At 40.3% G+C, this 14,435-nt stretch overlaps 1 protein-coding gene across 3 annotated transcripts in view; it reads left to right on the top strand.

Annotated features, from left to right (window-relative positions):
* TBC1D9B (TBC1 domain family member 9B) overlaps nucleotides 1–13,986 on the top strand; it is a 32,756-nt gene extending 18,770 nt beyond the window's left edge. For 2 of the 3 annotated variants that reach the window (XM_081899431.1, XM_081899433.1), the window contains exons 12-22: nucleotides 822–1,107; nucleotides 2,456–2,585; nucleotides 3,340–3,438; nucleotides 4,389–4,457; nucleotides 5,327–5,564; nucleotides 6,185–6,250; nucleotides 7,592–7,663; nucleotides 8,019–8,069; nucleotides 10,198–10,251; nucleotides 10,621–10,727; nucleotides 11,517–13,986. In XM_081899431.1, the coding sequence (XP_081755557.1) occupies nucleotides 822–1,107; nucleotides 2,456–2,585; nucleotides 3,340–3,438; nucleotides 4,389–4,457; nucleotides 5,327–5,564; nucleotides 6,185–6,250; nucleotides 7,592–7,663; nucleotides 8,019–8,069; nucleotides 10,198–10,251; nucleotides 10,621–10,727; nucleotides 11,517–12,209 (1,865 nt within the window). In that variant the 3' untranslated portion in view covers nucleotides 12,210–13,986. The remainder of the gene's footprint in view (nucleotides 1–821; nucleotides 1,108–2,455; nucleotides 2,586–3,339; nucleotides 3,439–4,388; nucleotides 4,458–5,326; nucleotides 5,565–6,184; nucleotides 6,251–7,591; nucleotides 7,664–8,018; nucleotides 8,070–10,197; nucleotides 10,252–10,620; nucleotides 10,728–11,516) is intronic. The other variant, XM_081899432.1, reaches the window with a different exon arrangement.
* Nucleotides 13,987–14,435: the final 449 nt, after the last annotated feature.

Here is a 14,435-nt window from a genome sequence, read left to right as displayed (position 1 = left end):
GAGGTTGGCAGGTACTGCCAGGGAATATCAGTAGGACTGGTGAAGTATCGAAAATTGATTGAAGGTTTTCTGAAATGTTAAAATACATATTTGACTGAGTGAGGCAATGTAATAGGTACTGGGCTGCAGTGAGACCTTTACTAAGGCTTCAGAAATTTAAACTAAATTAAACTAAATATAGATTCCTTATATTTAGTTTATATATGGAATTGTTTAATTGTATATGAGCATACTGCTGAGTCTCCCTGCAGGTTGTGTTTTGCTCTGAAAGGCGTGGAAGGTTCAGTCATTTCAGTAAAGACACATAACATTCATTTTAAATTTAGTATCGTTCTTATCCTTTAAAGAAGCTAATAAGGGATATTTCACATATTAATACTTAACACTCAGTGATTGCTACATGAGGTAATGATGTCCCATGAGTAAAACAGCCATTGTAACCTAAATATTGCAGTCAGAAGGTTGTATCCAGTGGAATTCCACTTGGACAGTGAGACTTCCTCATTCTCTCCTTCCCATTTCAGGCCCCATGCACCCTACAGAAACGTTCTGTTGGGCTTTCAGATTTCATTTCATCACTTCCTCAAGCACAATAATTTTTAGTGGACGGCTGCTCACTCACAATATTCCTTTGCAAGCCAAGTGGTGAGTGTACAGGTGACTTCACCCTAAGGCAAATCAGTTATTCTCTGCACTTTTGTTTTGCTCTAGGTTTACCTCAGCCCCTTGTCTGTAATGTTGAGTCTATGCTACACTTCCAGTTCCATGTTGCAGATAACTCTCTCTCTCTCTTTCTCTTTCTCTCTCTTTTTCCTGTTCAGGTGCCTTGGTAGACCAGGGCATCTTTGAGGAGCTCACACGGGACTGTCTTCCCCAGCTGTCTGAGAAGATGCAAGACCTGGGAGTCATTTCCAGCATATCGCTTTCTTGGTTCCTCACACTCTTTCTCAGCGTCATGCCTTTTGAAAGTGCTGTGGTCATTGTTGACTGTTTCTTCTACGAAGGCATCAAGGTCATCTTGCAGGTATCTCTGGCCATCCTGGATGCCAACATGGAGAAGCTGCTAAACTGCTGTGATGAAGGCGAGGCCATGACTGTCTTGGGCAGGTAGCCTCATTTTTCTGTTTCACAATGAAATGAATGGTAATGGATATGGTAATAGCTACCATTAATTCTTCCTTCTTATCCCTGGCTAGTGACTGAAGCTTCTTGCTTTTCACTTGGCAGAGACCAGTTATTACAAGGATAATAATAAAAAGCCATTTGCTCAAAGCCAGCCACCATGTTTCAGTGTGTTGTGAGATATGTCCACCATAGGGAGTGAAGCCCAGAAAGATTTATTGTAACTGCAAGATCCGTTTAGCCAAAATAGATAATTTGTGTTTAAATTTATAAGTACCATATTTTTCCGTGTATAAGATGCCCCCATGTATAAGACTCCCCCTATTTTGGGGGACTTCAAATTAAGAAAACACCCCTCAGCACTATCTGTGTATAAGATGAGCCCCAATTTTAAACCTAATTTTTTGGTAAAAAAAACCTAGTCTTATACATGGAAAAATACGGTAATTTATGGATAAATTAATAGAAATGTAACTAGGAAATCTGGTTTCCATGAAAGAGGCTAGTGAAATCTCTTTCAGCCAGGAGCATGTGGGCTAGCAGGGGTCAGAAATGAACAATCACAGTGCTGACTTTGATCATCGTAATGAAGTCTTTCAAGAAGGGTTTGCTTCAGATAGCAATTCAGTTCTGCTGGAACCAGCTGTTACCCAGCCTATCCTGTCTTAGAGTAGATTACAGTAGCAACCAGCCATCTTATGAGACAGGTGCGGGGAACATTTTGGCCCTCCAGAAGCTGCTAAAGTACAATTCCCATCAGCTTCAGCAAACATGACAAGCTTGACCAAAGGCCAAGGAAAAAGGGATTTGTAGTTCAGGAACATCTGGAGGGCCAAAGGTTCCTCACACATGTTAAAAGATAAACGGTGAGTCAGTGGGTTTACTTGTACAGGGGTCAGCTGCCTTCCTGCCCTTCCCCTCCTTTGAATGAATGACCAGCTACTCCCCAGCTAACTGCCAGAAGAAAGAGGGGAGGTTGTGAGGACTTCCTGTTTTGATCATTCATATTTTATTCTAGTTTTTGCATGTTGCCTTGAGTTTTCCTGTTACATTTTCCTGTTAACGCCTGTTCCTACATTTTCCTGTTAACGCCTGTTCCTACATTTTCCTGTTAACGCCTGTTATTCAACCTTTCACCAATATAGTATGTTCATTTGGTTTCTTGTAGCATATAAACGATTTGTACAGAGATTGAATCAGTAGTAATGAGAATTAATCATCAGTGGAATTATTCAGGCTCGGTAGAACTATATAAACTATTCAGAATGGTAACCCTAAACTTGGGTTATGCATTAATCCCAGGTTCTGTCTTTTACTTTTGGTTTTCCTGTAGGTACCTGGACAACGTAGTTAATCGACAAAATGTTTTCCCACGTATTCCTCACCTCCATGCCTTATTGACAAGTGGGGATGATCCACCAGTTGAAATTGATATCTTTGAACTTATAAAAACAGCCTATGAGGTCAAGTACTGTCTTATTTTTTCACTCCTTTTTATTTAAATACCTTACCAGACTTGTATTCCTTGTTAAACTCCACACCCACCCACCCCTTTCCCCCCCTTCATGCTGCTTTTAATCTTGGGTTGTTCAGGGTAATTATTTAAAAGATGGGATTACTATTATTTTTATCTTCGTGTTTGTTTTTATATTTTGGAAGCTACTTTGACTCCTTTGATGGGGGAAAGTGGGATATAAAATTTTGTATTAATCAGTCAAACTTCTTTGCGAAACATGCACAATTTCTGGATATGGGCTTGATGTTACTTCTCTCCCTCTGCCCCACCTTTCATATAAACCTTATTAAATCTGAGTCTAGTCTTCCGAAATGTTACATGAATGGTTAATGCAATAGAAGGGAAGCAAAACCGTAAAGTTTTACTTCTCCTGTTTAGACAGTGACTTGTTGCTGCTTGCTAATGTATCTTTTCCTTCCTCTTCTGCCATTAGTATTTCTAGTCATGGCTTTCAAACATTGCTAGAGGCAGCTGTTTGGGACTACAACTCCCATCATCCCTACCTAACAGGATCAGTGGTCAGGGATGATGGGAATTGTAGTCCCAAAAGAGTTGGAGGGCCAAGTTTGGCCATGCCTGCTTTAGACAGAGATTTACTTTCTCCCCAGTGAAATCATTGCTTAGGAAATTATCTTCAAATGCTTCATCAAATTCATGGCTGTGGCTCTAAAGATGAATCTTGTTTACTTTTATTACTACAGAAATTCGGCCATTTGAAAGCGGATGACATTGAGCAGATGCGCTTTAAGCAGAGATTGAAAGTGATCCATTCTTTAGAGGACACAGCTAAGAGAAGTGTGGTATGTTGCACCCAGTTTTGTGTTATAGGTATTGGGTATGCTGCTGTTTTTCTAATTTTTACCTTTGTGGATAGGATGAGTTTTTTAAAAAGTAAATCAGGTAATCGACTGATTAGCATGCACTGAATGACACTTTGCTTAAAGTTATTCTACAGAGAGTTGTTTTGTATCACCTTTGAATTAAGGAATTGTGAGTGATGATCTTGGGGGTGCATCTGCTGCATCTGAGAAATTGCCATATATTTCTCTGAAGACATGAGAGGTTGGCCTGAAAAAGTTGTGAGAAAAAATGGGCAGGCTTTTTAAAAATAACCCTTCTACTGAGCTCTCCTCTTTTCCTCCACTGAGGGTGTGGCAACAGGAGATACTGACCTTTCTCATCCTCAGAACTCCTGTGCCATAGAATCTCAAGGGAAGAATAGCTTTCACGTCTTCTTGCTTCTGTTTCCCCCCCTGTTGTTTGTGCCATTGTGGTGTTCATTCCCTCCAGATAGGATCAGATGTCTCCAAGTGAATGTCTCTAATGCCCTTGTGGATGTTTGACAGTGAGTGGATCAAATAGATAAAAGCTGAAAGGATGAAGGAGTTGACACATTTCCTGTTCCCACTTCCAATTACAGTGCACTGAGAGCAGGAAATGCATTTAATGTTTTTGACCACTTTTTTGCTGTGTTTACCCCCTGAGTTCAAGGGAATAGAGCTACTCTTCTCTAGCTGTTGTTGAGGTTTTTGCATCTTCCTGTCTCAGATCAATAGCTCCCAAATGCAGACTTTAGTATTCTGCTCAAAATCATTACATGTTCCTTCCTTTCTCCGGTCAAGTCCCCAGACTTTGAAAGTCATTTTGTCATGCTTTGTTCGAAGTAACCTTCCTGGTGTGTTTTAATTTAACTTTTCTGAGTTCACAGCAAAAATAATTAAAATATATCTGTTTCTTTGTGTTTCTGTAGGTCCGAGCTATATCTGGTGACATTGGTTTTTCTATGCAAGAATTAGAAGACCTCTATGTAGTATTTAAGGTAGGAACCCAGCAGAAAAGCTTATTTAACAATATACAGCATAATCATAAGCATGTTTGCTCAGAAGTAAATTTCACTGGGACTTGCTCCATAGTAATCCTTAGTGTATTTTATTTACCAACGTACAGTGTAATCTTGGCATGTTTTCTCATATATAACGCCCACTGATTTCAGTGGGATTTATTCCCTACTGAGCATCCTTGCGACTGCAGCATGAGAGCAGAACCAGAATTATTAGTAACAGTATTATCTGTTAACTTGTACTCTGCTGTTCCAAGCTTAATGAATACATTCAGTTTCCGTAGCCTCTGCCGCTGCAGTTGAGAAGTAAGAATCTAATTTCACTTATCTACTTGTTGAACAGATTTAAGTGGAATTCTTCCAACTGATGCGAGCATTCATTGAAAGTTTAAAGGGCTATAGAACTGCAGAAGCAAATGCCATTTATTTCCATACCTTTCATTCACATTCACATTTCTACCTGAATCTGCATCTCAAGTTGGTGGTGTTGCTTACTGCAGGGGCAGTCAATGTGGCACCCTCCAAATGTGTTTGGACTCCCCCCCAGCCCCAGCCAGGATGGCCAATCCTCAGGGACAATAGGAGCTGTAGCTCAGCCACATCTGCTGAGAACCACTACCTCCATCTTACTGTTATGATTAACCTTTAGATGTACTGTAGTATCTTTTCTGCCTGTTGCAGTTGATTAAAAGTTATTTCCAAGCCTGAAAAATGTAAAATGGTGTTGGTGTTCAGCTCACAGGTTTCCCCACCATCACCTATGGGTTTGGGTTGGCTTCAAGACTGAAGTTTTGAAAATGTAATTATTGTCCGACCACAATAATTATAGTACCACCTTCCCTTCACAGGCAAAACACCTAATGAGCTGTTATTGGGGAAATCACACTGTATCTGCCCAGCGAGACCAGAGCCTGCCCTACTTAGAGCAGTACCGCATTAACATGGAGCAGTTCAAGGAGTTGTTTGCATCCCTTACTCCTTGGTCTTGTGGCCTCCACACACCAGTGCTAGCAGAAAGAATGTTCCGACTGTTGGATGAGAACAAAGATGCACTAATTAATTTCAAGGAGTTTGCAACAGGGATGAGTGAGTGGCTTATATAAAAGATTCAATGTACTGCTGAAGCATAAATTCTTGCCTCCTCCCCGCTTCTCCTATCTGCTGGTCAATTGTGAGAGAATGATGCAATTGCATATTTGAATGATTTCCTCATAATATGTTTGTGGTTGAAATGTTTTCTCATTATTAGGCCAATTCATTTCCCCACTCTGTGATGTAGGGTGAGAAATATAAATGGTAGTTCTCCTAGTGCCACATTCTACTCCAAATTAGCAGATAAAGCTTCTAATGGCTTGTGTAGGATCTATAGATAGATGTTCGAACCAGTGTGGTTTGGTTGTGAAGCCTGACTTGAATCTTACATTTGCCATGTATTCACTGTTTGACCTTGGCCAAGTCAATAGCTATGATCTTCAGCTCTCCATCTCTAAATTAGAATAGTGTGACCTACCTCACAAGGCTGTTGAGAGGGGAAACATAAACAAGCTCTGTGATGACATACAAAAATTTCAGTGTGGATATGGGAAAGCTTCACTTGCTAAATGTCTGCATATCAGGCAGATATCCAGCATAATAACCTTTTCAGATTTTTTTTGAAGTGTCTTCTAATGCTAAATTTATTTTCCCTTCCTCCCTATTCCTAATAGGTGGAATGTATCATGGTGATCTGACTGAGAAGCTAAAACTTCTTTACAAACTACACCTACCTCCAGGTGAACCACTTATTTCTTTCAAATGTACATTGGTGGTACCTGAATGCTGCAACCTGTTAAAGTTGGTAATAGGTTCTTTCAAATACGTTATGTCTTGGTAAGCGTTCAGTATTCTGTGTTCACTGAGGTTTCATTTTCCTAAGGTGTCAGTCTATACCAATTGGAAATGTAATTCTGGTTTATCATGACCAGCTCCTTCAGCTACATTGAGAAATGATTTTAAAATAACTTACAAGAGCTAAAGGTTTTAATTCACTTCACTGGTGTGGTTTAATCAATGAAATTAATATCTGGCCCAAGAGTTTGGGGGTCACGCGGAGTACACCTCCCTGTGGCAGTACACTTCTCCCTATGTACACTTCTCCCTGTGCCAGTTCAGTGGCTTATCTGAGTAGCCTTTTATGTTTGGGCCAGTGCTTTGGGAGATTCTCTCTGTGATTCTTCATTGCAGCTCTTCCTGTATGTGTCATCTCTTCTCCTGTCTTTAAGAAACTTGGGTTGGGCTTACTGAAATGAGTAGAGCAGAAAAAGTGACCTGAATATTATTTAGAAATTGCTATCATGTTAATCTGCCTATTGAAGAACTTGAATACTTGTGTCCATATATAGCACAGGTCAGATTTGAATTTAACAATAAACAATAGTCTGTCATTGCATACATGAGCTTCTCAAGCATTAAATCACATTTTGCTGTTAAGTCCAAACCTAAGGTAAAGGTAAAGGGACCCCTGACCATTAGGTCCAGTCATGGCCGACTTCGGGGTTGCAGCGCTCATCTCACTTTATTGGCCAAGGGAGCCAGCGTACAGCTTCCAGGTCATGTGGCCAGCATGACTAAGCCGCTTCTGGCGAACCAGAGCAGCGCACGGAAATGCCGCTGGAGCAGTACCTATTTATCTACTTGCACTTTGACATGCTTTCGAACTGCTAGGTTGGCAGGAGCTGGGACTGAGCAACGGGAGCTTACCCCGTCGCGGGGATTCGAACCACCGACCTTCTGATCGGCAAGTCCTAGGCTCTGTGGTTCAACCCACAGCGCCACCCACATCCCATAGTCCAGGAAAAAGCTTTTTTCATAAAACATGGCTTGAAGATGGCTAGTTCATACAACCACAGTTTTAGGTTCAGACATACAGCTAACTGTAGTTTGTGAAAAATGGATGTATAAGCTTTGAGTCTCCTCATTGTGGCCACGCTGGAGTGGAGTGGGGAAGCACACAAGCCCAAGGCTAGCTTAGGCTTTTTATTGTTTGTAAGCTACCTTAAATTCTTCAAATAAAACAGGGAAGAATTAAAATAAATAAAAAGGCCATGGCTTTATACTTTTCTTTCTTTGTACAGCTCTGAGCCCAGAGGAAGCAGAGTCTGCTCTGGAGGCCGCACGTTACTTCACAGAAGATAATGTTACAGAAGGTAACAGGGATTGGTTCTCATCTGATTGTAGGAATGAATATTCAATGGTGGCTTTCTTAGCTATTCCTCTAAGCAGGATTGTGTCAATAAAATGCTTTAGCCTCTGTTGTGGACTGTGAAGAGATGTTCTCCTTTTATATGAAGCATTGACTGGCTGCTACTAAGGAAGACTAAAACCACTTATCAGATGGCTTTTTCTGCCCAGGCTATTGCTCAAATCTTGTTTCCATTTTTGTTTTCCTCACTTGTTTCTGTTGCTCTGTATTTTAACTCTCTCTCGTTCTATCTTGAATTTATTCCCTGACCTCAACCCCCCTTCCTCTTCCCCCCCTCTCTCTTCTCTTTGCTTCTCTAGTATCTCCCTTTGTCTCAGAACTGGATCTCTTCCTGCATTGTGATTCTCAAGGTTAGTCTGCCCGCCCTTGCAAAGGTGGGCCACTATTGATGTACTAAAATTTACCTGCCTACTATGTGAGGGAAAGCTCATTTAAAATGGAATTGCTTTAGTGCTGCTCTTCAATGTGTGGCAGCAGAGTGGATGCTCTATGGGTGAGTCGTTCGTGTGTCCAAGAAATCAACCAGTTACCTGTGCTGCACGGTGTTAGACTCCACGTGAAGGAGCAGTCTGGTACACAGTCTGGGGGGTCCTTCTGAGTCAAGCTTTGTCAGTGGTTGTTTAGCCATTGTTAACTTCAAGATTAGATTACTGCAGTGCACTTTGTGTGGGGCTCCCCTTCCAGCTGGTCTAGAAGCTGCAATTAGTGCAGAATACTGCAGCATAATGGCTGACAGAGCGAGATCATCTGCTCAAAGATCAGCACTGGTCGTCAATTTGCTACCAGACCAAAATCAAGGTCTTAATTTTATTGGCATACAAAGGCCTTAAGAGCTTTGGCAGCCCTTTATTTGGAGATCTCCTTGTCCTTTCCTTACATGTTTGACCACTTGGCTGTGGTCTGTGCTATAGAATTCACCCCGTGTTAACGTTAGACAGGCACACACATATTGTTTCAGATGCCTTAAAAAATAGTTTAGGAAGCCTATCCAGACATATGATTTAGTTATGCATACTTGTTTTTAAATTTTGCTCCTTTTATTTGTATATTGATGATTGTGTTATGTATACTGCTTAAGGATTTTTTGATTAATAGTTTATAATTTCAAATGATAGATAGATAGATAGATGATAGATAGATAGATAGATATCATAGATTAAGCGACCTAGCTGTCACCATAACAAGCGTACTTTATTTTCTTAATCTATCATCAGTTCCTCTAACTCCATATATACCACATTCACTTCACAGACTTTTGACCTAGAAAAGGCACAATGTCTGATAATTAAGATTCATTCCACAAATGAAGTTGTTTATCTATAGCACTGGTTATCTTTTTCCTGTTTTTTATAACACTTTAAGCAGTGAGTATCGTCTTATGGCCATGAATCTCATGTTATTGTGTTTTATGTGCAGAAATATTAACTTTATTTGCCCTTAGCAAGTTATCAACCAATTTCATTTAACCTTTAGTTCCAGTAGTTTGAGGAACAGAAAAACAAATTTCTCTTAATTCACACTCACTCCACATATTTTATAACTTTACAATCCAATAGTCTGTTGTGTCTCGCTGTAGTCATTTTTTTCTAAATTAAAAAACCATGTTGCTGCTAGCTCCAAATAACTGATATATTCTTATGACATTTTGTGTCAGATTTCTACCATTGCAGATGAGTTAAACTGAAATATTTTAAAATAAAATAAAATATTTTGTTTGTTTGTTTGAGCATATGTTTTTACCATCAGTTGCTTCCTCCCCCCCCCCCCACCACCAGCAGTACAGGATCAAAGGTGTTTGGGTGTGTACATGTAAATTAGAATTCATTGGGAGGTTTTCCCCAGCTGGCAGACATATTGGTCAATAATTTGAAAGCTTATTCAAATGCCTCAGTCATGCTGTTTACCTTATTTAAAATTTTATTTTTAAAACACTAGTTTGACATTTATTCAATTTAATGTATGTTCATCTCCCCTTTTTATTTTGTTTTTTTCGTTGTTGTTTTTAAAGTAGGATTGGTTTTTAAACTTGAAAAATTGCTTTGAGGGCTAAGGAAAATAAATGACTTCACAAATTTCTGGCCGATCAGCACTTTGTGCATCTTGGTTCTGTAATAAATGTGCTGGTGGTTTCTTCTGAGGTTGATCTATAAGAAAAGGCTGTGCATCTATATAAAACACAATGAGTGTCCAATGTCTACACACAACAGAGCCATTGCTCAAATTATGGATGCACCCTTAGCTTTGTTATATATCATTCAGTGTGTTTGGTATCCTGCTGGGATAGCTTAGTCAGTAGTGCATGAGACTCTTAATCTCAAGGTTGTGGGTTCGAGCCCCATGTTGGGCCAAAGATTCCTGCAGGGGTTGCACTAGATCACCTTTGTGGTCCCTTCCAACTCTACAGTTCTATGATTTTGCTATCTTTTGTTTCATGTACTTCTCTTAAAGTAGTTGCTGCTTTATTGTCTGTTTTATTAGAAGCAGCCATGCAGGAAGAGAAAGCACCAAGAGATGGGAACCCCAAAGACCAAGGTAATTAATTATTATTTGTAATGGCTGACGTATCCCAACATTTCCTTACTGTGACTCATAAATTATCTCTCCCCAGAACCTCAACCTAGTTCGTTTCCTGGTTTTAACATTTCCCTTTAACATAGAATAAAATGCCTTGATTAAACCAACGTCTTAATAGTCCTTTCAACAGTTTTGTTATGTTTGGTGTGTGTTCCAGGCCTCAGCAGAACTTTTACTTATTGCTGCCAGTTTGAAGCAGCATATTATGGCAGAAAGTTTAAAAATAAATAAAATAAATCTCAAAATGTATGTCAAGGTCACCGAAGTCAATAAAATGCATCATCATACAGTTTTGCGTTGGTTATGCTGATTTGGTTTTCCTTTCAGAGGAAAAGGGCACCAGTCCCCAAGATTACAGATATCACCTGCGAATTTGGGCCAAGGAAAAAGATTCCAAAAAAGAAACTATCAAAGATCTTCCTAAAATGAGTCAGGTAGGAATTTATTTTAAGATCTGTTATGCTTTTTAAGATGAATTTTTGAAATAGTATTTGCCTAGATTTAAGATACTGAATGAGCCAGAAGGGTTGGTGGTTTTATCATTGTACCATATTTTACCAGGCAATAAAGGAGAGCTGTTCTAAGACTGGCATGGGTCACATCCTCATGAAGGGTTGTGTTCTCTGATTTAGCCAAGCCAGGGATATGTGGCTGATTGCTGGAGGAGGATAAAATGCAAAGAAGCAGAGAAGAAGACCATGTCTGCTTTGGCCAAGACAGGGAGCTCTTGGTATCACCATTCCCTTTTGCTGAGAGAAATGTCTCTGGGTGGTGCAGCTCAGGGACATTCTAGGGAAAGAAAGAGGGTGGGGTGGCTGGGGGCCTGCATTTCATTTTCTGCCTTCCTCAGCACCACCCAAGGAGGAATTGTCTGCTACTGTCATTACACTTCTTCATGAGCAGACGGGTGGAAATGGGATTTTCCCAACCCTTAGAAATGTGGAGTTTAGCCAAGTTAACTTGGTAACATTTAAAAGACAGCTAATTTTGGTTCTTTGCATTCAGTTTTCATATATGAAACATTAGTGCACATCTCAAGTGGAAATGCATTACATTTTGCAACATTTTCTGTGTTGTCAGCATGATTGCTAGCTTGAGATAATAAAATAATGTTTATTTGAATTTGTGACTGGTAAGCTTGTTGTTTTGCAGCATTGTCAGTTTGAATATTTTGCACCTAAACTCTAAGCAGTTGTTATAATGTGCATCTGTCTCTTTTCAAGGAGCAATTTATAGAGCTCTGCAAGACCCTTTACAATATGTTCAGTGAAGACCCTGTGGAGCAAGAGCTGTACCATGCTATTGCCACTGTTGCCAGCCTTCTCCTGCGCATTGGGGAGGTAGGCAAAAAGTTCTCCCACCAGCCTGCTAAGAAAGCTGATGACTTAAAAGCAAACAGCGTTCAGGACCCAGTAAGTGAAGAAGAGTCTCCAACATCTGACCAGAGTCAGAATTCAACTGTGGAGCAGTATTCGCAAGCTACTGCAGAAGAAAAAGCTTCTGGAGACATTCAGGTTGAGAAACAGCAACAGGAAAACCAGATTTTGGTAGATGGAGGTGGTGAGGGTCCAGGATCTCCAATACAGCTGTTTTCAGATGATGAAACTAAAGACGATATGTCCATGTCTTCATACTCCATGGTCAGCACAGGCTCTCTGCAGTGCGAAGATATTGCAGACGACACAGTGCTGGTCGGTTGTGAGGCTGGCAGTTCAGCTGCGCGATATGGCAGTACCATTGACACAGACTGGTCCATTTCCTTTGAACAGATCTTGGCCTCCATGCTTACAGAGACAGTACTGGTAAACTACTTTGAGAAGAAAGTTGACGTTGCACAGAAGATCAAGGAACAAAAGAAAGTGGAGAGGCAGTTCAGTGCATCCAGTGATTATGAACTTACCTCAGTATCAGGCTGAACTCAAGAGATAGATGTAAATAATAGAGGCAGGAGAACTAGAAACCTGGCAGATAGCTGGACACTTGTTTTTTGTTTTTTACCAACACCTACAACTACCCAACAATTAAAGTCACTTCAGCTGAGTAAGGGACTTATCACAATGACTCTTTGGTATAGATACCTCCCTGGAGGACACCTTGCTTGCTGTGCTTACATTACATTCTCAAAAGCATGAAAGCCATTAGAACCTAATAGCCTCTGTGGCCTAGAATTACTATGGTAAATTATGCATGTGTGCCTCTGCCTATCTTTCTTTAATGAAGCTTGATTTCAGTCACACTATTGCTTTAGGTTCCTTGGTAGTTGCTCACAAGAAATGCAGCCTAGCTTGAATTGCTTCCTCTATACCTTTGGCTGCCTCCCTGTGACCTTAACGCCATGTATAAAAATGCTGTAGAGATCCCCAGCCTGCCTGAGAGAGCTTTGTTAGGAACCTAGATGCTACGCAGTAACTAGTCAGAGGTAAAGGATGTTATGCTCTGTTACGCCTGGCATCCTGCCGCTAGAATGTACCAGGGTCTTGGGACAGCTGGTTTCTATCCCAGATGACATACCATCACAGTAGCATGTGGTCAACACTGCCCAAGAAAGATGCATACTAATATGTTTTAGCCCAGTTTTAACTCTTCAGTGCCATGTAATTTTTTTGGTTTTTGTTGTTTTAATATCCCGGGGGGGGGGGGGAGGCAGCACTGAGAATTGCTAAAGCTATGGAGACTGGAGAGGGTGAAGTGAATGCAACAATCCTGAGAATTGCAAGACACTGATAAGAACAGAATTCTCGGTGCTTTGGGGCATTAGAGTGTTTACTTCATAATTTTTGATGGTACGTACAAGGGCTCAGAAATGTGGGGTTTAAAGAAGTTAATAATAACATGGAAGATCTAAGCCCCATCACCAGTAAGCTAGTTATCATAAAAGACTTGCATCACTGTACAGGCTGCTTATCTGATCTGTTTCTCACCATGGTGAAAGTGGATCTATTGCTTTGGTGTGTGTGCTGGGCTCAAGTAATGCAAGTGTGTACACAATTTAGGACTAAGCAGAAAGCAGAGATTAGTCCAGTTTATCTGAACCAAGTAACCTACTGGCTACATGCTGGTCCAGAAGTTCCACACCATAGGAATCTTGCTGGTTGTACCCTCCAAACAGTGTCTGTTACCTACTTTATAATGTTGTGTGGTGTTTAGGCAACCTTCTTTTCCGGCGGCATAGAGTGTGGTTATGAGATCTGTGCTCTGAGAATCAGTTGTAGGCCTGAGGAAAACTGGAGCTCCATTTTGGGATTGATAACTTCCCTATGGGAAGGCATTCACTCTAAAGAAGCACTATTATATTTGTTTATATTTGTATACCTGCTCATCTTATTGCATAATTATTTTACTCAGTCATATGAGCACCATTGAAACAGTGTGAATGCTAGTGTGTGGCTGTTGTTGGACCAGTGATGAATATGGAACATACTGGCAGTTCAGAAAGAGCAAGAGTGACCTTGGAATATACAAGGAACACACCACATGGTGCAATACCCAGTGTTACTACAATTTTGTGGCGTACTCTGTATGTATTCACAACCAGTATTTGTTTTAAGACTGTCTTCTTAGCGATGCACCTGGAGAGCTTTTACTAATTCAGTAATTTATTGTAATTTTTTTAAAAAAACAAATACATGTGATTTTACATTGGTTTTTGTCTGATCAATCATGTATTCAATAAATGAACAGAATCACACATAAGACTTCTTTTTCTTTTATTTCACCTTCAGGACCATGCCTGTTCTCTTCCACAGTTCCTCATTTTTTCATATGCATAACAATGGCCTTTGGGAAGAATACATGAAATGAATAGCCATGGGATCAGGGGACACAAGCAATTTTGAAGTTTTCTTGTGTGCGTAGAAATAAAACTTGCAAGCTATTGAAGCAGGGCTTTTTTTCAACTGGAACTCAGTTCCGGCTCCTCTCAATTGGGTGCCATTGCCATTATAAGAGAATGAGGGAGGTTTTCATGTTGAGTTTTGGAACCTCTTTTTCTAGAAAAATAGCACTGTAATGAAGACCTTGGGTATGTTTAATGGCATTGAATCATCTTGACTCTAGGAATTGCTTGTAACTGGCTACTACATGCATCCTTTCACTTGATGACTGCAGCATCAAGTGATGAGTTTACTGCAGAAATGGGCCAC

Source organism: Podarcis melisellensis (genome assembly GCF_964234715.1).
Source record: "Podarcis melisellensis genome assembly, chromosome: 2".
In the NCBI taxonomy this organism is placed as follows: Eukaryota; Metazoa; Chordata; class Lepidosauria; order Squamata; family Lacertidae; genus Podarcis; species Podarcis melisellensis.
Note: the sequence above shows the minus strand (reverse complement) of the source record. Positions and strands in the feature narration are given on the sequence as shown.